The sequence below is a fragment of the Erpetoichthys calabaricus genome, chromosome 6 (genome assembly GCF_900747795.2).
Source record: "Erpetoichthys calabaricus chromosome 6, fErpCal1.3, whole genome shotgun sequence".
Taxonomy (NCBI): Eukaryota; Metazoa; Chordata; class Cladistia; order Polypteriformes; family Polypteridae; genus Erpetoichthys; species Erpetoichthys calabaricus.
The window spans coordinates 52,573,909-52,599,734 of record NC_041399.2 but is presented as its reverse complement, the minus strand read 5'-3'; the positions used below and the strand labels follow the sequence as shown (position 1 = coordinate 52,599,734).

Here is a 25,826-nt window from a genome sequence, read left to right as displayed (position 1 = left end):
ATAAACTTTTTCATGCCTGTGTAACCAACTCAACAAAACAGTAGGGAGCATCTGACTGAATAAACCCATACTTTTTGTTTCCATGTATTATACCCTTTCAAATTAGTAGTAAGAGAAAATACTTACAGTATCCATTTCAAACCCAGTACATTCCAGGATCATCCTAATAATATGAATTACAAAATCTCTCATTTAGAGACCAACTGAATTGACCAATATTTTCCACAAGGAAGTAACATCTGATCTCCACCTGAAGACAAGCTTCTGTGCATTCAGCTCCATAGTTAATGTCTCCTGTAAGAAAAGTATTATGGTAATATGATCAAATATACTTTTGTTCCGTTTAAAAAAAAAAAAATAAATAAAAAAAAAAAAAAAATTTAAAGCAAGCATTTTCACTCTTGTTCTATCTATTCAAGACAAACAAGTATCATTGTAAAATCTATTACTGTACATTGTAGATTTTAGTGGAATTTTAAGAAATCTTTTTTTTTTTTTTTTTTTAATTTTTATTGTAATCATTCCATACATAATCGATCAATTTTTACAAAAAAATAGGACTGAAAGCAAATCAAACCCCACCCCCGAGAAGGATAGCATGGCCAAAGGAGTAATACTTAAGGCTTGTAAACATGCCTAAATTATTGAGTTTAATAGGACAAAACAAGATAAATGGAGAAGGAAGAGAAAATTATTCTTATTCTAAAATATTATTGATTAAATCCTTCCAGGTTTTGAAAAAATTCTGTACAGATCCCCCAACTGAGAATTTGATTTTTTCCAATTTCAAATAATATAAAACATCAGTTTCCCTCTGACTTATAAGAGGAGAGTTAGGATTCTTCCAATTTAACAAAATCACTCTGCGTGCCAAAAGTGTAGTGAATGCAATCACAGTTTGCTTGTCCTTATCCATTTCAAATCCATCTGGAAGAACACCAAACACAGCTATTAGTGGGATAGTAGGGATTGTGACACCAAGGCTGTCTGAAAGGCACTTAAAAATTTTGGTCCAAAATGAAGTTAATTTGGTGCATGCCCAAAACATGTGACCCAGTGAAGCAGGAGCTTGGTTGCAGCGTTCGCAGGTTGGATCTTGCCCTGGAAACATTTGACAGTTTTAAGCGAGACAGATGAGCTCGATATATAATTTTGAGTTGAATAAGTCTATGCTTTGTGCATATGGAGCTCGAGTGAATTCTCTGCATTGCTATCTGGTGTCTAAGTCCTCGAGGTTGAGCAGTATTTTTTCTAGCATGGTGGAGGATACGAGATGAGGAAAATCGGGCAGGTTCTGTTTGATAAAGTTTCTAATTTGAAGATAGTGAAAGAAATGTGTAGCTGGAAGGTTAAATTTGGAATGTAATTGTTCAAAGGATGCAAAGATGTTGTCTATATAAAGATCTCTGAGCAATTTAATCCCAAATCTTTTCCAGATATTAAAAACTGGATATGTTTGTGAAGGTTGAAAGAGGTGGTTCTCTTGCAGGGGTGCCACAGATAGAAGATTTTCCATCTTAAATTGCTTTCTAATTTGGTTCCATGTTCTGAGTGAGTGAAGCACAATTGGGTTATTAGTATATTTGCAAAACTTGCATTTATTGGAGCACAGAGCAGGGAATATAAAGAAGTGCTGCAGGATTTTCCTTCTATTGTGGACCAGGCCTGTGTATGTTAATTTATTTGTGTCCAGGTTTTTATGGCTTTTATGTTTGCTGCCCAGTAATAAAACTGAAAATTAGGTAGAGCCATGCCACCTTCTGCCTGAGGTCTTTGTAGGGTCGCTCTTCGGATACGTGAATGTTTTGCGTTCCAAATAAATGAGGTTATGGTTGAATCCAATTGCTTAAAAAATAATTTATTGATATATATTGGGATGTTTTGAAATAAAAAAAGCTTAGGAAGGATATTCATCTTAACAACGTTAATTCTTCCGGCTAGAGTGAGATGAAGGGTTGACCATCTATGCAAGTCTTGCTTAATTTTGTCCCATACAGATGGCGAAATTTTGTTGATAAAGATCTTTATGTTTACTTGTGATATTTACCCCTAGGTATTTAAACTGATCTGCTATGGTAAAAGGTAGGGTGTCCAATCTGATATTATATGCTTGTGAATTCGCTGGAAAGAGTATACTTTTATTCAAATTAATTCTGAGACCAGATATCTTTTGAAAATCTGAAAGTGCTGTTAAAACTGCAGGCACAGTGTTTTCTGGGTCTGCTATATATAAAACCATATCATCTGTATATAGAGAAAATTTTCTGTTCCAGTCCTTCTTGGATAGTCCCCTTTTCGTATAAGAATTTCGACAGTGGACTGCCAGTGCTTCAATGGCGATTGCAAACAGCAGTGGTGACAAAGGGCATCCTTGTCTGGTGCCACGTTCTAGTTTAAAGTAGTCTGAACAAATGTTAATACAGACTGAGGCTTCTGGACTGGTACACAGTAGTTTGATCCATGCACAAATATTCGGGCCAAACCCAAATTTCTCCAATTTAGTGAAAAGGTAGTTCCTTTCAATCATATCAAATGCTTTTTCTGTATCCAATGATATCATCTCTGGGGTGTTTGACTTTGCTGGTGAATATATTACATTAAACAGGCGTCGAAGATTGGAAGATAAATGTCAGCTTTTAATAAATCCAGTTTGATCCTGTGATATTACCGAAGGCAGCACTTTCTCCATCCTTCTAGCTATGATGTGAGAGTATCTTATTATTCAGGAGTGAAATTGGTCTGTATGATGCACATTGTAACAAGTCCTTATTTTGTTTAGGAAAGACTGTGATTAATGCATGACGAAAAGTTTGAGGTAGAATTTGATTATCTCTAGCTTCTGTAAATGTTGCCAATAAGAGGGGAGCTAGCTGAGTGGAGAATTTCTTATAAAATTCTATAGGGTAGCCATCAGGGCCTGACGATTTCCCGCCTTGAAGTGACTTTATAGCATCTAGTAATTCTGGTAGCGCTAGAGGTTTATCCAATTCCTTTACACTAAGAGTATCTATTTGTGGTATCTAATGCTTCCAGAAATGCATTAGATTGGGTCGTCTTTAAACTCAGCAGAATATAAGAATTATAGTAGTCTCTAAATGTGTGCATTATATTTTTATGGTCAATGATTATGGCTTATTTTAGCATCTCGTTTGAAACATTATAAAACTGAGCACATTCATAAAACACAGTGCTCAAATTTACAGAGAACCTTGAGATGCACAGCTGCAACTACAAAAACAGGTTATCATAATTATCAAAAGTAACAACCACAAAGACTGGTGAATTTAGTTCAGAATATTGATGCCTTAGAAAAACAAATATTTTGAAGATACTAGCCATCATCTACTAATTTTTCTTCTCTCTCAATCCTCCAGTCTGGAAAGGGGTATATAACAGTTAGCATGAGTATTAAACTGTCCCTGTTCCCAGTGGTACTTACACTATTATATCACAACAGGCACTCGGACTACTGCAAGAGTCTACATAAAGCTTGTTTCTTACCTACTGTATATTTGTCTAATATCTTTGTATTCATTGTCTGTTTGTATACTGACACTGCCACTAGGCTTGGAGACACATGTAAAAAAGAATCTCATTGTACTGTGGATGTGACCAACTTGAACTTGGCTAGGTCCCATGGAACAAACTGTAGTCTTCTCTATTTTCCCTTGAACTGCATCAATTTATACACATAAAAAGCATCTGAAACACACCTGTGCAGGTATCATTCGCCAATGAAGAAAAATGTTCAGGATTAGAAACCAACCTGCTGACTAACTCTACTGATTGACAATGTGTAACCAAAGTGAAAGACGGAAGTCTGCAATTCATAAGGAAAATGCTGTTCCACCATTCCACACACACACAAACTCTTGCAGCAAGTGTTTTAAATTCATTCAAGTTAAATGGCATAGTGGTGTCCACAGTCAAATCCTGGTGATGTTATGAAATTTGCAATTCAGTTTTAAATATCCTATTTTGATGAGTAGGAGAGGGGAGGTATCTGACCCAAATAAAATGTAATACTATATTTAATGGATTTCAATAATTAAAACCATAAACTAAAATAGTAAGAAATCAGCTGCCAATACTGGAAAGGGATCATTCTCAAAGCCAATTGAAAAATATTTAAAAGTGAAATATTTAGTAAACACTGTAATAAAGTGGCGTTTAAAATAAACTAAACTTATCAGGCAACACCAATGAAACCAATACCAATTAATGCCCTCAATTAGGTTACAAATGAAGAAATTAAAATACGTCTGCTTATTTCCACTCCTCTTTTCAGATCAGTACGTTGGCTTCCTGTAGCAGTACCTATTAAGTTCAAATACTTGATGCTTGCCTACAACATTAGTCACTGCTTCAGCACCTATACATATGGAGACATGTCTAAGGTCCTATGTTCCTTCTTGACCATATTTTAATGCTGATGAATACCATCTGCCGATACATTCTTGTGGCATCAAATCTCAATCCGGACTATTTATTTTGTATGTGGCTTCTAGCTGGAGGAATGTACTACCCACTTCCATTCGAAATTTTGACTGCCTCAATGTGATTAAGAAGCATTTGAAGACTCCCTTCCTTCCCTTCCTCACCCACACAAAGCGTTTTGCTCACATCTCCCCTGTTCTCTCCCAGCTTCACTGGTTACCGGTTCCATCAAGGATTAAATTCAAGATTCTGCTTCTCACCTTCAAAGCCCTACATAACCTTGCCCCCCTCTACCTCACTCAGCTACTAGCTCCTTACACTCCTTGTCAGGTCCTCGAGCAGTAATCTCCTTACTGTCCCACGCACCAGACTCTCCACCTTGGGAGGCAGTTTCTCTAGTGCTATAGCCCCTCAACTCTGGAATTCTATTCCTCAGTCTCTTCCAGATTGCTCCTGTTTCCGCACTATTATATCTCAACTGAAAACTTCCCTCTTCTACGAACCTTTGTCATATATGTAATTTTTTTTTACTCTGTATGTAAAGCGACCTTGGGTTTGTGAAAGGCGCCCAATAATTGTAAATTAATATTATTATTTGACGAATTCCTGTCTAAATTACATTAGCCGTTAGTTTTTCTAACCTAAGAATTGTAACTAGCTTGCACGCATATTTGTCCTGCTCTTCACTTGTGATGATCAACTGCCACAACTTTATCCTGCAACACTTGTTCCTAAAAACATTTCCCCGGACTGATGTTTACTTGATTACTTCGACCGCTTTTATAATTCGCTTTGGATAAACGGTTCTGCTATCAAAATAAATGTAAAATACTATCTTCAGGCAGTCCTTGAACCCACTGCTGAACATATATTCATTGTCGCTTATACAAGATCAATTCAGAACTATTATGCGTCTTTGGGAATGCCCGAGGAATAGTGGAGTAGCGCAAAAAAAAAAAAAAAAAAAAACACTCGTAAACACTGCCTTAAGTGAATATACATTAATGCCGTGATCCTTTTATTTGTAGTGCATTAGATAGATAGATAGATAGATAGATAGATAGATAGATAGATAGATACTTTATTAATCCCAGGGGGAAATTCACATACTGTACTCCAACTTTTTTTTTTTTGAGCGGTGCAACGCACTGTAATGCCATGTCTCCCTCGGATTTTTTTTAGCGTTGCGATAAGCGTGATGCGATCCGGTACGCTTGAAAACAGTGCTGGCATGCACCAGCTAAAACCTGATAAGTACCGGCCGACTTCAAGCACTGTTCGCAAATATGGAAGACAATTCAAAACGAACGCGGGATGCAGTAGGCAGCAGACCTCAGAAGTGTGCCCACTCAATCGATACATCCAGTAATTTTTGGGATCTAGGAGGCACATGTAGAAGCCATTCAACAGATGAATACAATTTGATTTAAGCATAACGAAAAAGGTAACCTGTCCAGTAAAATAGGTGCAGGGTGGCCATGCTATATACAGCTCCAGGTTCAATAGAAGCTTAAGAAAAGTATCAATCTGAAGCCAACGCTTGTTAACTGACTACAAAGAAAGAACGAAAGAAAGAAGGAAAAAAAGAAATAAAATTAATAAATTTTCTTTAAGGCGTGGCAAAAGAACGACTTAAAAATTCAGTTTCAGTTGTGAGTAAGCGGCATTCCACGGCCCGGCTACAGTCAGCCAACTAAATTCAAGTTAAACGACCATTACGAGAATACGAAAAAAAACATTTCCCTACTAGATTTGCTAAATAACATTCCACATCTGAATCTCTCTCTCTTATTTATATGAATGTATGTATGTAAGTTACGTGAAAATTAACGTTTTCCTCTCGGCAAATAAAAAATTGCACGACTTGAGGATTTTCTCAAACGAAAAATTAATAGCGCTTTACAAATAGTTTACCTAAGTATATGATATACTTTATTAACTTAGTTTATTCAGCTAAAAAATTCCTACACCTATATTATTATTACATTACTCACCTTTCAAAACCCTTCTCGTCTTTCATTCGCGTGCCTTTCTTTCTTTCTTTTTATCGCCGAGGGTCGTTTCTGTCAACTTCTTACCTGAAAGGAAAGAAACAGACCAATGGCGAACAAGTCAGTGAATATGTTAAGCAGCCAATCCTGGGACAAAAAGGCAGAAGACTGGCAGTAAAGCCAACAAATGAGTGCACCCTACCTGAAATTGCTGCCTGTATCTTTGGGGAGGTGTAATTAAGTTTGCCGCCCGCCAATAAGAAATTCATTTGGCCACGTGGACCTTTATAGCACAGCAGTTTTCGCGGCGCGAGCTGCGCAGAGATTCCAATGTTGATTGGTCGCTGCTCGGAGTACAGCCAACCGGCTTTAAGAAGTCTGCACAACTACGCAGATGTTTTCCTTTCCAAAAAGGAGCCACTATTCGTTTTCTCAGGTCATTTCAGTTTATACGTTCTGTAATGCGACGCTAGTGATTATTTTTAAGAACTCATAAGAAAAGGGACAATAAACTATTTCGTCCGATACAAAAATACGCGCTGACCTTTACACTGTAGTAAGACGTTTGCTTAATGGTCAGCGGCGTCGCTATGGGAGGTACATTCAGTTATCCAATTAGAAACACGAAACGGAGCATGTAGGTAGAAAGATGTGAATGTGGCAGAAAATATATTTAGCGAATTCACCTTTGACGTTTGCCTATTTGTTTACCTTAACGTGCCATATAACGGAAGGATCGTTTATGCTCGATTATTTGGCAACCCTGTTATGAGCTTGATCGGATTGGCTGCACTCTAAAAAGGACTACGCGTGAAGGTAAAGTATGTCCTGCTGGGTGGGTTGCTTGATAAAGGTTATTGGGATGCATCGGTAGGACTGTAGTCTCTATCATTGTCAACTAGGCTAGTCAAAGTCTATGTGGCAAAGAAAGGTTGCTCAACTAACGGCGACAAATTGCAAGCTAGTGATGACTAGTTTTGATGGCGACATCCACGATCCCTGCAGAGATTTCGGTTATTCACTTTTGATCTTCTTCGATTTAACCGTTTCAGAGTGCTACGTTGTACACGAGACAAAGACGTGCTGATTTGCGTACCCAAAAAGCTGCGAACTAAGCGTTCTCATTTCCTTTGATTAGTATTCGCTCTACAGCCTTACAGGCCTGTTGTGCACACGGTTTGTACACAGTGGGATTGTCTTTGGGGCGAGTGGTGATCGCGGAGTCTTCTAACAAAGCCTCGGTCGTAAGAATATTTTGTTGTTCGTTGTGGGCGCTTATTTTTTTTATTGCTGCAAAACTTTGATTCACTTTGGTAATAAATGGTCAGATTTCTAAAGACCGGCACCGATTAATAAACTTCATGAAGTGCTAATTCAAATACAGTAATTTGATACAAATAATCTACTGAATAAAATAATCAAATATAATGCGCTGGCTGTTTTATCGCACACCGTTACGCTGCTTTGTTAAAGTTATTGATGTGCCGCTTATTAAAAGTGCTGTGTAAAATAAAGGCGCTTTAACTTATAAGGTGATGGGTTCGATTTAAAGCCTAATGATCTATTTAAAATAATTTACTTTAGTAATAGTGATAACTTGTACTACCGGATTTAAACAGCTGAATGTAATAGCCACTGGGATGTTGAACGTTTTCATTATCTAAAACAAAGGTAAGTTGAAATACCTGAAAGTCTTTGTAGTTGACCACTTTTCGTTAATGTCAGTTTGATTATACAAATAGGTGAACTACATAAGCAATTTAAGTATTGTAATTGTCAGGAAGTGTTAACTTTCTCAAAACAACGTCTTGCAATTTAAGAACATAGAGCTAGAGCCCATCCAAGCAGCACCAGATGCAAGGCAGGAAACAGCCTTGTATAAAACACCAGTACAATGTACAGACCACGTGGACACACACCCATACTCGCACAGAGACCTATATGGACGCACCGGATAAATTAGCCTTCACATTTTTAGGGCTGTAAGAACAAAAAAAAAAAAAAAACGCATACATAAGAAGCATTTTGAGGAGAACAGGCCATTCAGCCCAACAAAGCTCACCAATCCTATCTACTTAATTCTTCCAAACTGACATCAAGTTCAGTTTTGAATGCCCTTAGAGTCCTTCTGTTTACCACGCTACTTGGTTATTTATTCAATGTGTCTGTAGTTTTCTGTGTGAAGAAAAATGTAGTAACACTTTTGCAAAATTTAATCTTAAGTTTCCAACTGTGTCTCTGTTCACTTGTCAAACTCATTTTAAAGTAGCATTTTTGATCCCCTGTACTAATTTCTTTAATAATTTTGAATGCTTATTATGTCACCTCTTAATCCCCTTTTGCTTAATCAAAAAGGATTAACTCCTTTGGTCTTTCCTCATAACTCAGTCCTTGCAGTTCTGGAATCAGCCTAGTCATTTTTCTCTGGACTTTATCTAGCACTGCTTTCTTTTTGTAGCCCAGAGACAAAAATGGCACACATTATGACTGACTGACTGACTACTCCAGGTGTGGCCTCTTTAGTTAGTTGTAAGCCTTAAATATATCTCCTCAGACTTGTACTGTGCACATTGTGCTAAATAACTTAACATTGTGTTGGCTTTCTTAAAGTCTTCTAAATACTGCCTGGAAGTTGATAGCGAGGAGTCCACTATGATTCATAAGTCCTTTTCATTAGCAATGCTTGCAATTTTTAGGTCTCTCATTATGTATTCAAAGCAAAGATTTTTACTTCCTATTTGTAACATGTTACATTTCTTTTCATTAAATTTCATCTGCCACAAATCGACCCAAGCTTGCATTCTTTCCATGTCCCTCTGTAATAATTCAGTGGATTATAGATTTTCTGCCAATGCATCAAACTTGGTATCATTTGCAAGTTAACCAACTTGTTGTTTATATTCCTATACACTTGCTTCCTGTGTTTTAGCCAATGCTGCACCTATCTACACACTACACTGTGAACATCCCCTTCTTTTAATTTGATGCCCAACCTCTCATGTGGTATCTTAACGAATACTTTCCAAAAGTCAAGATAAATAATATCATATGGTCCACTTTAATCATATCCTTGTGTTGCTTCCTCACAGACATCCAGCATATTAATGAAAAATAACCTTCCTGTTCTGAATCCATGCTGACTGTTCCCGAAAATTCCTATTCTTGCCACATGTTGCTCAGCCTTGTCAATAATAACTATTTCCATTCATTTACCTGGGATGCGTGCTAAGCTTACTTGCCTATAGTTACAGTACTTGTATCTGCCTGATTACATTTTTTATTTAACTGGATAATATGTGCTATTTCCACTCCTTAGGGATATCCCCTGTGTGCAGTGTTATTGGAAAAAAATGCATCAAGGGTTTAAATATGCACTAACTAACCTCCTTGAACACTCAAGGGAAAATGTTATCTGGTCCTGGTGATTTGTTGGATTTCAGTTTATTTAATCCAAGCACTACTTCTCACTACTATTTTTAATTTCCATATTATTCAGTATCTCCTTAATTGTCCTTGTCACTACTTTGAGGTTATCCATTTCCTTAGATGTGAAAACTCCAGAAAAGTGTAAGTTTAGGAAAGTTACTGTTTTACTGTCTGTATATTTTAATTCCCTCCAACTGTTACTGGTACACTTCTCTTTGGGTCATTTTTTTTGCCTTATCTGCAATGTTCTCCCTAACTGCCTTCCTAATAGTCTTCTTAATGGTTGCTCTCATGCTTTCATACACTGTATAATTTGGAGTTATTAGTCTTGAACGCCATATACGGCTGTCGTGTTTTTTTTTATTTTTTTTATTTTGCAGCTTCATTTTTATCACCTTATTTACCCATTGCAGAGTTTGTACTAATTCCAGATTTTTTAATTAACCTGTCCTGCATCACAAGTAAAATGTTTTTAAACCTGTTACACTGCTCCTCACCTGTCTCCACATATAAAAGCTTCCCTTTTAAACTTTGCCACATCTGTTCAAAATATGTCCACCACAGTTAAACAGTTTTAATCTTTGTATCTGTACTCTTTGAAAACACTGAGAACTGTATTATATTATGATCACTTGACCCCAAAGGTTCTATCACGTCTACACTCTGAATTATGTCCTGGTTATTACAAAATATTAAATCTAGATGGGCTTCTTCCCGTGATGGTGTTTTTTGGTGTTCTTGTACTTCAGTATTTGCAAGGTTAGGCCAGTTAGTATTCAGACAGTTAAAGTTCCCCGTGACTAGAAAATCCCACTCTAAACTTACTTTTTGAATATTATTAAAAAAAGTGACCACTGAAATTATGGTTTGCATAGGCGGGTCCATAACACGCTCATCTAAAGTAACCTCTATCACTAATACCTTCTAGTGATAGAGGCCTGGATTTTGGAGTGTGTTACCCAATACGCAAAGGGAGACTTCAAACAGTTAACGTCCAGTTGTGAAAGTCAAACTCAGGATTCTAATTGCTAAATCATCAGCACATGCTGCTTTTTTTAAAATGAAATCTTTTAATGTACACAGTGATATCCATTAATCCAGGCAGAATTCAAAATTCTCAGTTCAGCAAATTAAGAAAGTGAAATGATTAAGAGAATATTTGAAGTCATTCAGTCAATAATGATGATTAATTTGACTCAGTAAAATGTTTCCACAAGAACTTAAAAATCAGTCATAAAAGGTATAAAATGCCTAGCAATGATTTTTGTAGTAGAATGTGTACAAAGACTTATTTCTTTTATAGCCCGTTGTTCTAAGCATGGTTAGGTACTGATGGTTAACCACATCCTTTTTATTAGCCTACTTTATAAACAAGGTAATATTATATAAAAATAGATGACAAGGAAGAGACAAACTCCAGACAATCTTTAATTTACTGCATCTTTTTAAGGCATACAATTTCCCAAAGAACTTTAAGTTATAGACTAGCTGTTTACTTACTCTGCATCATGTACAACCGTAACACAGCATGTTATGTGATTGACATAATGTCAATAAATCAAAAAAAAAAAAAGGACTGACCTTCCATCCTTTTCAGTTTAAAGTCCATTGTCTTTACCACTATACCATGCTGAAATGGCACCAATTATGTCAGCACAATATTTAAGAATATAATATTTTCCCTGTTAAAACTGAGAGAAATGAGTTTAGAAACTTGGCACAGAAGCAAGAAAACTCATATGCCACTTGTGTCTGAGTAACATATGAGCTGTACTAGTGGCTCATGGTAATGTGTTCATTTTTGATCATAACAGGTTCACCAAGTTTGATGCGCTCGGCTGTGTGAGCTTCCACACCATGAGTGGGGAGCCTGATGCACTGGCTGTGGTGAACCAGCTGCGGGACTTAGCAGCTGATCCTCTCAATAGACGAGCCATCGTTCAGGATCAAGGATGCCTTCCAGGCCTTATTTTATTTCTAGATCACTCAAACCCTCAGGTTGTCTACTCTGCACTTCTGGTGAGTGTGTGTTACTTGATTAATATTATTTTTTTTGTGATTCTTTCTTTCTTTCTTTCTTTCTTTCTTTCTTTCTTTCTTTCTTTCTTTCTTTCTTTCTTTCTTTCTTTCTTTCTTTCTTTCTTTCTTTCTTTCTTTCTTTCATGCATAATATTCTCAAAGCCACTTAATGAAATTCAGGTCTGTGGTGGAAAAGGAGACTGTACCAGCATTATATAGTGCGAGGTAAAAACTGACCCTATACAGGGCAGTGTTCATGCAAATGTTAACACTTACACTGGCTTGTTAACCTATCATACATGTATTTGTACCCAGAGAAGAATTTATGCAGAGTGTGATTTAATGTGGAATTCAGACTCAAGACTCTGGATCCATTAAGCAGTGTAACTAATCAATACACCAAAAAGTTAAATACTTTTATTAGAATAAGTTTTTTATACATAGAATATAGGTGACTTCAGGTTTCCATTATCTGAAGCATAGGCAAAGATATAAATGCAGACATATTTTTTATTCACCCCTCTGCTTTTGTATTTGCTTGATCCAATTCAAGGCCATGGAGTGTTTTAGGTTGTGTCTAAAAAGGAACAGGAAAGCACAGTTCATCACTGTGCCCTCAAAAACACCCTCATGCAATTATTGACACTGACATCTTACCACCGTGTTCTTTGACTGTATGGGATAACTGGAATTTGTACTGGAAGGTCGTTCAAGTGCCTCACAGAAGTTAATACAGCTGGAAATGGTGGTGGCAGGAGCTAGGCCAGTTTGTAACTTTCCACAGGTGATAATGTAGCATGGAATGGCTGAATGTAACATGTCAGGACATAGTAAGCCAAACAAATGGATAATTAGAATAGCAGTTGTAATAGTATTTTCACAGGAAAAAAGAAATGGTAATCACAAAGTAACACATTTAATTAAGCAGTGATAATTTATATTATTTGGTGTGCAGACAGATAGATACATATCCACATTCACACTTACAAGTTCAAAATCACAAATGTACCTAGTCTCATTTGGGATGTGGGAGGCAAAACAGAAAAAAAAATTCCTAGACAAAGGGAGAAGGTGGAAACTCCACAAAGACAGTAAACAGGATGGAATTCACATTAGGCTTGGATACCTGGGAGGCAGAAGCGTTAATATTTGTCTGCTACCTGCCTATTTAGCTTAAATCGAGAGAAGAACATTCAATATACACAGATACAGATTCTTCTTTTTTGCATATATCTGAGCCAAACAGCTTTCATGTACCTTCATTCATACATTACAAAATACATTCCAATAGATGGTGTAAAGCAAATGTTAAGGTTGAATATGCTGAGGTCTACGTTGATTACTTTGATTTAAACCCATCTAGGATGGGTACCACGGATATTAAGCCTATAAATGATGTCTAATATACAATAACTAGCTGAAATACCCAGCGTTGCTCTGGAGGAAAATAAAGTGTTTTTTTTTTTTAATTGCTTGAAAAAAATATAATAAAAAAAACTTTAAAAATAAATGAACAAACAATGAAGACTCATTAATGTGCTTGTCTTGCGGTCTTAGATGTATTTTTATCATCCAATTGACATACATGCACATATATCGACTTATATATATATAATATAATATATATTACAGTATATACTAGCTGAAATGCCCAGCATTGCCCGGGAGGAAAATAAAGTGTTTTTTTTTTTTTTGTTTTTTTTTTAAATTGTTTGATAAAAAATATAATTAAAAATACCCCACAACTTTAAAAATAAATTTAACAAACAATCAAGACTCATTAATGTGCTTGTCTTGCGGTCTTGTATGTATGTTATTATCCAGTTGACGCTCGGAACCGGACAACTCTTATTTAATTCAAAAGCAACAAGGACGCAGTGGTGCTCAAACATAAAGAATGCTGGCAGTCACCTGTAGTTCGCCCTCTGGTGGTCGTTCCGAGTGTCAACTGGATGATAACATGCATGCAAGACTGCAAGATCACCCCCACCTACCCAGAAGGGGGTGGGTTAGGTTGATTTCACCCTACAGTATTTTTATTCGACCAATGAGAAATGTGTACCAAGTTTCATGAAAATCGCTGTAGCTGTTCGGAAGTGATGCTAGAACATACATACATACATACATACATACATACATACATTGACTTTTTTTATATAAATATAGATAGAGAGAGATAGAGATATGTATATAGATAGATAGATGGATAGAGATATATTGATATATACATTTCTGTTCTTGAAAAATTCCAATTTTGCTTTTATGTAATTATGGTTAGCAGTGAAATACTTCTAGGAGTAGACAGCTTATATATTCTGTTAGTAATAATTTCTGGTAGATATTTAAAAATTTGCAGAATGTCTTTATTAAACTATTGACATAGATTATAGAATACTTAATTTTTAAGTTTGGTACATTTTTATGATATAATATAGTTTTTAATAACTCATGAGTTACCTTGTGTTTAAGTGTATTTTTTGAATCTGTTTATCATGGACCAGTATTCTTTGTTGCAAGAGCATTTTGCAACATGATGTGAGCATTAATAATACATTGTTAAGAGGATGTCTGCTAGGTTTACAAATGATAAAATCAAGACATGTGGCCAAGTTGGAGCTTCCTCACCTTATCTGGATTGTCTTCTCCAGGTCTCAAATTAATCAGTAAAACTTAAAACATTGGAGCTTCCTGGCACTGCAAGTCAGCTTTTCAGTTCCTAAATTCAAGGCCTTTGCATTCAAACTGACTTTTAAAGTTTCTGTCTCAGATTCTCTTTTTGGCAGTCTTCATAAAGGCAGCTTGTCCATTTCTCTTTTTGTGTTTGGGAATTAAGCTTATTAAGGTCACTGCTAGTATTCTAGCAGTCTCTACATCTACACTATGACAGCTGTGAAATAATTAAAGTAGTGGTTTAACCAAAGCTGCTTAGGAATTTGGTGAAAGTTACAAATTTATTTATAGCTACAATAGTTCTTGGTGGAACTAATGTACTCTGTCCTTGCTCAGATATGCATTTATTGCTTCAAAATTTGCGTCTGTGATAAGCTGAGTTTATGCAAAGAAACACATTAATTTTTTTTTAATACCTTCTTTAACAAAGATAACACACTGCCATCGAACAGTTTTTATTCCTGGTTAATTTCTTCTAATCTTCTAGACGTGACTAGCTTTTAATTGTAGGAACCCAACCCCCGACCCAAAATAAAAGATGCTTTACAGGAAAGTTGTGATTTCTTTTATTGTTTCTGGTCTCCATCAAGCTGGAGAGAGAGTTGGGTCTGTTTCAACTGTGTTTGGATCACTGATATAGCACATTAAGACTTAAGCTTTCCTTAAATTGGTCTCCAGCTGAAGAACTTACTTTAAAGTAGAATTTTCTGTCTGTTTTATTTGTTTCCACCTTATTTCGGGCATTTAGCCTTAATATGTGACATTTTTTTCCCCCACTTCAGGCTGTCCGCTATCTAGCAGAATGCCGTGCCAACAGAGACAAAATGAGAGGAGAGCTGGGGATGATGCTTAGTTTGCAGAATGTTATACAAAAGTAAGTAATGTGTGTATTTTGTTGTGCTGAGAAAGCAATAGGTTTATTTCAATGGTTCTCTACCATTTTAATGATCACTTTTCCATTTTACCTGATAGAAACTCTGACATATGGATGTTTGCCATTTATGGCAGTTCTTGTATATTTTACTTACACAAATGAAAGTGGATCAGAATATCTATTTCTTTCCATGGATCAATGTAGAACAAAATATTTATATAATGTGAGTGCATTTAATAGTTTCTAGTTTGTTTCAGTTCTCCATAGCTTGATACAGTCATATGAAAAAGTTTGGGAACCCCTCTCAGACTGCATAATAATTTACTCTACTTTCAACAAAAAAGATAACAGTGGTATGTCTTTCATTTCCTAGGAACATCTGAGTACTGGGGTATTTTCCGAACAAAGATTTTTAGTGATCAGTATTGAGTTGTATGAAATTAAATCAAATGTGAAAAACTGGCTGTGCAAAAATTTGGGTCCCCTTGTAATTTTGCTGATTTGAATGCATGTAACTGCTCAATGCTGATTACTTGCAACACCAAATTGGTTGGATTACCGCTTTAAGCCTTGAACTTCATAGACTGGTGTGTCCAATCATGAGAAAAGGTATTTAAGGTGGTCAATTGCAAGTTGTGCTTCCCTTTGACTCTCCTCTGAAGAATGACAGCATGGGATCTGAAAACAAAGATTGTTCAGTATCATGGTTTAGGGAAAGGCTACAAAAAGCTATCTCAGAGGTTTAAACTGTCTGTTTCAACTGTAAGGAATGTAATCAGGATATGGAAGGCCACAGGCACAGTTGCTGTTAAACCCAGGTTTGGCGGGCCAAGAAAAATACAGGAGCGGCATATGCGCAGGATTGTGAGAATGCTTACAGGCAACCCACAGATCACCTCCAAAGACCTGCAAGAACATCTTGCTGCAGATGGTGTATCTGTACATCGTTCTACAATTCAGCACAATTTGCACAAAGAACATCTGTATGGTAGGGTGATGAGAAAGAAGCCCTTTCTGCACTCATCCCACATTCAGAGTCACTTGTTGTATGCAAATGCTCATTTAGACAAGCCAGATTCATTTTGGAACAAAGTGCTTTGTACTGATGAGACAAAAATTGAGTTATTTAGTCATAACAAAAAGTGCTGTGCAATGCAGAAGAAGAACACCACATTCCAAGAAAAACACCTGCTACCTACTGTCAAATTTGGTGGAGGTTCCATCATGCTGTGGGTCTGTGTGGCTAGTTCAGGGACTGGGGCCCTTGTTAAAGTCGAGGGTCAGATGAATTCAACCCAATATCAACAAATTCTTCAGGATAATTTTCAAGCATCAGTCACAAAGTTGAAGTTACGCAGGGGTTGGATATTCCAAAAAGACAATGACACAAAACACAGTTCGAAATCTACAAAGGATTTCATGCAGAGGGAGAAGTGCAATGTTCTGGAATGGCCGTCAAAGTCCCCTGACTTGAATATCATCGAAAATCTATGGAATGATTTGAAGCAGGCTGTCCATGCTCGGCAGCCATCAAATTGAACTGAACTGGAGAGATTTTGTATGGAAGAATGATCAAAAATACCTCCATCCAGAATCCAGACACTCATCAAAGGCTATAGGAGGCGTCTATAGGCTGTTATATTTGCAAAAGGAGGCTCAACTAAGTATTGATGTAATATCTCTGTTGGGGTTCCCAAATTTATGCACCTGTCTAATTTTGTTATGATGCATATTACATATATTCTGTTAATCCAATTAACTTAATGTCACTGCTGAAATACTACTGTTTCCATAAGGCATGTCATATATTAAAAGGAAGTTGCTACTTTGAAAGCTCAGTCAATGATAAACAAAAATCCAAAGAATTAAGAGGGGTTCCCAAACTTTTTCATATGACTGTATATCTAATTTTAGCTACTTTCCTGATATTTTTGAATAGTTTTGTTTTAATGTTGATAAACAGTTTTGTAGTCAAAGAAGACTCTATGCAAATCAAGGGTCATTCCTACTCAAATTCTAATATGACTAAGAAACCACAATTGCATTTCTGATCAGTTTTTATCATCAAGGTACAGAAAGACATGACCGAATTAAAAGTTCAGTAAAAAACAACAACCTGTTGTATCACTGGCCTAAGGGAGTTGAAGTTTTTCTGTCCTAAACAGACAAAGCCTCCTGGGGCATATTCTATATTTTCTTAAAGATATTGATACATTGAGTCAGTGTGATTTAATTTAGTTAAATCTTCTATTACTCATAAACTTCATGTTAAGTAGCACTTCAGTAAACTCTAGATCTAGGCTATTGCCTTCCTTACCGTAATAGTAATAATTAGGTTACCTGTGTTAAATAACAGTTAACAACAAAAAATGTAAAAGGAAGTACACATGTAATGTCATAAATGAACAGAACTACAAGAGTAACCATGTAAAACAGTCTAATGGAGCACACTATGCTTCACACACAGCTTTTCAAAATAAATGGTGTCATGTACATTATAAGAAGGGCAACAAGCAGAATAATTATGCATTGTTTGTCAAAGCAAAGTGCTTAAGTACCACTTTTCCAAAATTTACACAGCTGGCATTTTTTTAAAAATAGGAAGGGGAGTGACATTGATAGCTTGTATTTTTTTGGAACTTCAATGGTTTCATAATGGGAATTTTGAGGCTCTTTGGCTCTATTCAGTAAAAAAAAGACCTAGCTCCCTAAGAACCTTCATAACCACTGGTACATCCACAATTTGCATGTCAATGAGTTACACAAGTAATTTACATCTTATATATAAATTAAAAAACTAGTAAAAAAAAAAAAGCCCAGTAAATTCTCAGCCTTTTGACATCAATCAAATCATCCATGTATGGTTTAGAGCTGAGCAGCAGACGTCTGGAATGCCATAATTGACATTGTGTTCTATTTTTTTATTTTATTATCTGCAAGTTACACTTACCCATTTTATTTTTATAGGTCATATTTAGATTTTTTCCTAGTATATTATTTTTTTTTCTTTTAATATGTACCATTATATTTGGCTAGTGATCTTTTTTTTTTCCTTGAACTAAGCATAGTAACCTAAATAGTATAAGAACTGAACCAGAGAAGACCATGGTAACTACAGTACTACTGGCATGGATGTCTTTAGAGTTAAATTTCCACCACACATAGAGAGATGCTTTTGTTCCTGATAACCAGGTGAATATACACAGGAAATTGGCAACACAAATCTTGGCCACATTCACTTATTTTTTGTTTTTTTATTTACAGTAGTAAACTCAGTTGTGTACTGATCTTGTGTCCTTTTGACAACACTGCTTAGTACCCTTAATCGTAGTAGTAGGGTGTTGTACCTTGTTAGCCATTATGGATACAATGAGAAGTCAAGCAAAATGACACCTTTTATTGGCTAACTAAAAAGATTACAATATGCAAGCTTTCGATGCAGCTCAGGCCCCTTCTTCAAGATTGCATATTGTAGTCTTTTTCTAGTTAGGCAATAAAAGGTGTTATTTTGCTTGACTTCACTTTGCACCCTTAGTCGTAAATTCTAAAGTAAACTTGTTGAATGGGTTTCAGGGCTTGTGTATGTCACTCAAATCAACCAGCTGCTTGGTGTTTGAGGGCAAGCTGTGTTTGACCTGTGTAGGATAAGGAAATACTGGATTATTTCATGTGGCAGTGTCCCACAAATTTCACAATTGAAATAAGTGTATGTGATATAAACATAATGCTTAGATGCTTAACTTAATTGTTAATCAGTCCTAGTACATTAATCATTAGTTAAAGCATATTTTGAAAATGTTATATGATTTGTCAATGGCAAAGGAATTAACACATTTTACATAAATACATTCTGTATGTTATCAGTGAATTAAATTTAGTACATTATTCCAAAAAGAATATTTTTTTATAATCATCCATTTTCTAGACTATGTATGGTTAATAATTTAAAAGAAAATTTCTAATATGTCAAACACAAGCTTTTTTTCTGTTTCAGTTAATTCTATGTGCCATTTACAAATAAAATTCACCATAGGTGAATTGACGAAACCAGTATTATATGTAAAAGTATCCAGCAAAAGATGTTAAATTTGTCATCATACCATAATTTATGTATTTTTTTTTTTTTTTAAGTAACTTAAGCTGGTAAATTAACAGCATTAACTGTTGGCTATTGTTAACCACTGTTCTTTGAGTCAGGTGCTCAGAAGTAGCTGATAAATTAACCTAACACTTTTATGCTTTACCGTTTGAAATCACTTTGTTAAAAAATCTTTTTTCTTCCTAATCAAGCACTATGACATGTATTTTTCTTTTGATTTGATCAGAACGACTACACCTGGAGAAACAAAACTGTTGGCCTCTGAAATCTACGAAATTCTTCAGTCCTCCAGTAGTGCAGAGGCTGATCAGACAGATGAAGCAAGGTCTTGTAGACGCAAAGCTCAGTTCTTCCTTGGAACCTCAAACAAGCGTGCCAAAACTGTGGTTTTACATATAGATGGCCTTGATGATGCTGTAAGTGAGAAATACATTTATTAGAAAATGGTAGATGTGAATTATTTTTCATAATACATTTAAGGAATCAAAATTGAAACTTAATATATATTTTAATTCTTCTCAAAAAAACATTAGATCACTTAAAGTGTACAAGTCCGCAGAATACTCTTAAGCTGAGCAGAGATATTTTTTTTCCCAATAGATCCTGCATCCAAAGATGATAATGGCAAACAAATGTTTGCTCTTCCAACATTAATGGCTTTATATCTGAACTGTAATAAAAATCAAGCATATTTTTTACTTTTAATATATTGAGTATTGAAGTTTAGTTATATTACATTAACAACTATTATACCTTTTCTTTTACTAGTGCAAACCAGACTTGTGAAATAAGTATAATCTGTTATTAAACTCCTATGTGGCTAATGAAAGCAGCTCTTAGTATTTTTTAAAGAAATAATAACTTTATATAGTGCACTTTTTACCAGCTTTTTGTTTTTTCGTTTCTGAAATAAAATTTGGTGCCTTCTTAGACACGTAGAAATCTTTGTGAAGAGGCTTTGCTTAAGATTCGAGGAGTCATCAGTTTCACTTTCCAGATGGCTATAAGACGATGTGTTGTGAGGATCAGGTCTGACTTGAAAGCAGAGGTAAGCATGTACAAAAGAGCTTACAGTATATGCCTCATATTTATTTCACTTGTGGTGCTTCATTCTGTTGTTATTTATTTCAAATTTATTTCTCTTATGTAATTTATTATTCTTTCTTCTAGGCCCTGGGCTCTGCAATAGCTTCAACCAAAGTCATGAAGGCCCAGCAGATAGTTAAAGGTGAAAGTGGTGAAGAGGTAAGAAATATTTGAAGTTTCTTCTTTGTCTGACCATATTTTGGAGCCAGTGTTTGAAATCTGCATCAGGATCTGGATCTGGAGTATGCACAAACATACAATTGGAGCACTAAAAAAAAACCCCTCATTATCTTGCCATCTAGTATATCATGGGTTGAATTTGAAATGGTATATTGAGAGGCTTTATTTGTACAGAACTGATTTTCTGTATATAAGTTCAGTTTGATTTTTATCTTACACATTAGTTTTTCAAGACACAGCATATTGTAATTACTGTGCCCTCCTACTGTGATCTAGCTTTGCTTGCTGATCAGTCAGGTCTTTTAACACTCTATGCATTATATTTAATAATAATAATAATAATAATTCATTACATTTATATAGCGCTTTTCTCAGTACTCAAAGCGCTATCCACACAGGGAGGAACCGGGAAGCGAACGCACAATCTTCCACAGTCTCCTTACTGCAAAGCAGCAGCACTACCACTATTTAAATGGGTTCCATAAGAAATTTGACAAATGAGAGGAGACCATTCCATCCATCAAGCCGATTTGTGTAAATAATAGCTAGCTGTCCCAATGTCTGATCCAGATTCTTTTGAAAGGTTGTCAAAGTTTCTGCTTCAGCTGCAAGTCTCTGTAGATTTTTTTGGATTCCCACAACTATTTGCATAAATACGTGCTTACTGGCTTCAGTTCTAAAACCACTTTCTCTTAATTTCCACCGATGTCCTCAAGTATTTGATTAAACCATAAGCTGACAGAATTCTGCTGGATCGCCTTTTTTCAATGCCTTTGAAAATGTTAAATTCTTGGATTAGGTCCCTAAACAGTCTCCTCTGAAACTAAACAGGTTTGTCTCTGAGCCTGTCAGAGTAGGATATGTTCTTAAGTCCTGGGATGCACCCGGCTGCTCTCCTCTGAAGAGCTTCAAGTGCTGCTATGTCTTTCTTGTACCATGGTGACCAGAACTGCACATAAAACCCCAGATGCTATCTTACTAATGCATTATATAATTTAAGCATAATGTCCTTTGACATATATTTAACATTTTCTATGATATAACCTAGCATTTTATTTTCGTTTAACTCTCTAGAAAATAATATTGCAGTTTTCAAGTCATTCCTGTGTAGCTTTGGCTTTATTCTTGAGGCCATTGTCTTGCTGGAAAACAGTATCGAAGAAAAATCCACTGTGATGTTGTATAACAATATTGCTTCTGTACATTGCTTACTCAGTGAAAATGTTGTCAACATATACCCCTAAACCTGTTTCAGAGGTTGCTTCCTGTATGATGCTGTCTCCCATCTTATACTGTATTTATGATTGAAGTTCCTTTTGCCTACATGTAGCATTTTGCACTTTTTCTTCTGTTAATTGTTCAAAGCCTATAAAAAGCATTTGCCCTCTTGGTAGTTTCTAAATTTTATTGTTTTACAACATCAAATCACAGTGGCTTTAATTTGGCTTTTTTGACACTGATCAACAGAAAAGGATTCTTTTTAATGTCAAGTTGAAAATGGATCTCCATTCTTCTTTGTGAAACTGCTTAGGCTTTGTCAGGTTGCATGAGGGTCATGCGTGAATGGTCTTTTCCAAATCCAACTACACATTCTTCATTAGATTTAAGATCTGGACTCTGACTTAGCCACTCTAGAAAATAATATTGGTGTTTTCAAGCCATTCATGTGTAGTTTTAGCTTTATCATTAGGGCCATTGTCTTGCTGGAAAAAAGGATCAAAAAAGCACATTTAAATCCACTGTAATGTAGTGTTGTCTCTCTATTATAAAAGGAAATCCTGAGATGAGACTTTTTCAAAGAGATAATTTCAAGTTACGCAAGACGAGACTTTGGCCATGAGATTTTTTCAAGTCACGCCCTCCTCTCAACCATATTCAACCACACACACGGTACTCTCACCTCTCATTCGAGTGAATGCTTTTGACAGACACAGTTCCTACTCTTTTAGCTCTTATAAAATTTTTATGTTTTCCTCACTTTAAGTTCCCAATAAAAGTAAACGTATTATGTCCAAATCTTATTGGAGAATTTCATCATGGCAAATTGGTTAAATGTGTATCAATAGACTATGCTGAAACAGTTGGTAGTGATTGTGCGGAAGATGAAAACATCAACTTACAATATCCCGAAGAGTATCTACAACCGTTAACACCGTACGGTCTTCCACTGCCCAAATTACTGTTGAAAGAAGGATGTATCCAAGAAAAGTAATGTAGTACATCTCCCGCGGATAACATTAGACACCAAAAAAGATCTTGTTATGCCAATCGTATTGAAATGTTAACAGTTTCCTGTTACAATAGCTTTTGCAAAGACAATTAACAAATCACAGAGACAAACATTTGGAAAAAGTCAGTTTATTTATTAGAGAGAAAGAAATGGAATTCAATCATGGGCAGTTATATGTTGGGTTGTCACGGTATAAGTCCAAACACAGAATGAAAATTCAGTGCGATATTGATGAAAATGTAATTCAAAGAATTGTTTTTAGTGAAGTTTTACAGTAAAAGGGTAAGTTTAAAAAGTATTTGCGTGTTAATTTCAAATCCAAACAGAGCAAAATCATATAACACAGCGAATAACTGTAACGCAACGTGAAACATAATTTACTTTTAAATTATGTTCTACTATTTTTTAATATAGTTAATTACTCGCTGTAATGTAAAATAGTTCTATTATGCATATGTAACAAGTCCCATGAAAATAACAATCTGTTTAAATTGTACATCCGTATCCCCATATGTGACCAGCTGAACCGCAAAGTGTCTAGCGTGTAGCGCCGACCCGGGGATTGGCGAGCGAAACGAGCAGGAGGTAAAGCCCCCTATTTTCAGCATTTTATTTAAATACTAACAAGGGGATGAATACTTATTATAGGCACCGTACATTCTGGCATACAGTAAACACATGCAGGTTAAATAGATGCATGGGACTGATGGAAAAATATCAAAGTGACTAGAATCCTGCATCTCAACAATGTCCAAAAATTAAGAAATACAACCTTAGCTGCAAAATTCAGAATGCAAAAGTTTTGTCCCAATTCATACAAATCATTGCAATAGCTTTTCTGAAGTTTGTCTACACATTATCCCTCAAATGAGATGTGCTTCATCAAATACACACCACTTCTCACAGAGAAGAAACAGTCACTCTTACTGAGCTAGACACACCATCATGTCACAATCACATATTGCGGTGATGATGTATATCAGAGATGGAAATAGGTCAAATAGATAGAGATAGATAGATAGATAGATAGATAGATAGATGAGCACAGCAAAACAAATTTCACTTGATTTAAGGGCATAAGACTATAAGACCCATTAGTTTGGTGAATTCGGATGTTTTAAGTTGCAAATTGCAGTTCTATATATAGTTACATTTATTTTCATTTATGAATTTCACTTCTGCCTTGAACTGGTTGCTGTTACCACAGTGTAGGTGCAATTTTTGCAATTTCAATAAAAACTCTGTAGCGTAAAGGGACTTTTTTTTGTTGTTTGCGTTATTGTGGCCAATTATACATACAGTACCATACTACTTTCCTAAAATTACATTGGGGAATTTTTTTTTTAAATAAAAAAGACAAAATAGGGAAACCCCTAAAAAAAGAATTTGTGGAAAATGAGATAGACAGGCAGTTAGGACCTTATAAAATCTAAGTTAATGAGCACCCTAGCCTTGGTGTTCTTCTAGTTTATAAGGTGGTCTTACCCTTTAAATATCTGTAAGTGTTATGAATTTTAGGGCATATGAGACTGATGGAGATGAACTGTCAACAGCAGGCCAGCATTCTTAAGATAACTCCTGATGTCATGTTGTGCGATTAATGTCAAAAGTTTGTACTAGAAGTGCTGTTGGCTAGAGATTACATTTTAGGGACAAGGGTAAGTGGTCACTAGTGGCATGAAAATGTGTTCAGTAGATTATAAGTAAGAGTATGTTTGTAATTGGTGGGCAAGCAGGTGACTGGATATTGGGTGTTTTGTTGTTTGTCTTATTCAGACACACAGTTTTCGATATATACTTGGAAGAGGACAGTACATGGCAGAAAACAAACATTAAAACATAAAAGTGCCTGCTGTTTACCTTTGCATGAAGTGGTAGATCATCTAAGGATACTGTCTTGTTTTGTACCTCCAATATCCTCTGACTGTTTATTGTATCTGTTATGTGAAAATGTTATATGAATTCTTTGGAAAGGACTGCAGGACTAGTAAAGAAAGATAAACTTGGAGCTTGCAAGTTCACTGTTCCTGCGTGAGTGTCTTCTATGCAGCCATTCTCGTATTCTCCTTAGTCTGTATTCTAATATCCCATCCATTGCTTCACTTGCGTATATTCTCAAATTACTTCTTGCAAATGATGACTTTGTCTGCTTTTAGGTCCTGATCCCATTCCAAGATGATATCTCTGTAGAAGTCGAGCAGAATACAGATCTGCCTGATTATTTACCAGAGGAGGAGAGCCCTTCCAAGGACCAGGACAAAGCTGTTTCCCGAGTAGGATCAAAGCAAGATGGAGCTGGTTGGCTGAGCACAGCTGCAAATTTTTTATCTCGGTCATTCTATTGGTGACAGGAGTTTGGGAGAACTGGGAGCTCTGAGAGAATTGCTTTAGTTTCTTTGGGAGCGGTGGACTGCTAAGTGCAATTTGCAATAATATTTGCAGTGTATTTACTTTCAAAAAAACAAAAGGCACGCACATGTATGCTGCATTCATTCTACACGCAACTAAAGATTTATTCCATCAGGAGATAAAGACGTTTTGTGAATTTGCTGCCTCTTTATTTACTTTTTTTTTTTTTTGTTGTTGTTTTTGTTTTTTTGTTTTGATTTTTTAGTTTTATATATTTTGTTTTTTGGGGGTTCATTCACGGGTTCATCTTCCAAACCAAATGGTAAGCTTTATCTCAAGGGTGGTGGATTTTAGATATGTTACCCAGAGCACTGACTTTCACCTCATTTTCTGTTCACGTAAAGCAATTCTTAATGTTGTTTAGATTTTAGTATTGTGTATCAAATATGACTGCATTAAATACAA

General features: G+C 35.8%; 2 protein-coding genes across 2 annotated transcripts in view; one reads left to right on the top strand and one right to left on the bottom strand.

Moving 5' to 3' along the window:
- mtfr1 (mitochondrial fission regulator 1) overlaps positions 1-6,515 on the bottom strand; it is a 29,803-nt gene extending 23,288 nt beyond the window's left edge. The window contains exons 1-2 of the mRNA XM_028803573.2: positions 6,432-6,515; positions 127-294 (exon numbers count right to left, since the gene is read on the bottom strand). Of these exons, the coding sequence (XP_028659406.2) occupies positions 127-192 (66 nt within the window). The 5' untranslated portion in view covers positions 193-294; positions 6,432-6,515. The remainder of the gene's footprint in view (positions 1-126; positions 295-6,431) is intronic.
- A 430-nt stretch (positions 6,516-6,945) lies between these two features.
- On the top strand, positions 6,946-25,479 carry armc1 (armadillo repeat containing 1). The gene is made up of 7 exons (XM_028803575.2): positions 6,946-7,244; positions 11,669-11,873; positions 15,326-15,417; positions 19,743-19,932; positions 20,448-20,564; positions 20,687-20,761; positions 25,169-25,479. Exons 2-7 carry the CDS (start codon positions 11,712-11,714, stop codon positions 25,358-25,360), a joined length of 828 nt encoding a protein of 275 aa, XP_028659408.1. The 5' UTR covers positions 6,946-7,244; positions 11,669-11,711; the 3' UTR covers positions 25,361-25,479.
- Positions 25,480-25,826: the final 347 nt, after the last annotated feature.

What these genes read in the sequence shown, in the direction of transcription:
- armc1 (XM_028803575.2), top strand. Translation starts at nt 11,712, where the DNA reads ATGAGTGGGGAGCCTGATGCACTGGCTGTGGTGAACCAGCTGCGGGAC. An exon ending in TTGCAGAATGTTATACAAAA is followed by an intron (nt 15,418 to 19,742) that starts GTAAGTAATGTG and finishes TGATTTGATCAG; the next exon opens with AACGACTACACCTGGAGAAA. An exon ending in AAGGTGAAAGTGGTGAAGAG is followed by an intron (nt 20,762 to 25,168) that starts GTAAGAAATATT and finishes GTCTGCTTTTAG; the next exon opens with GTCCTGATCCCATTCCAAGA.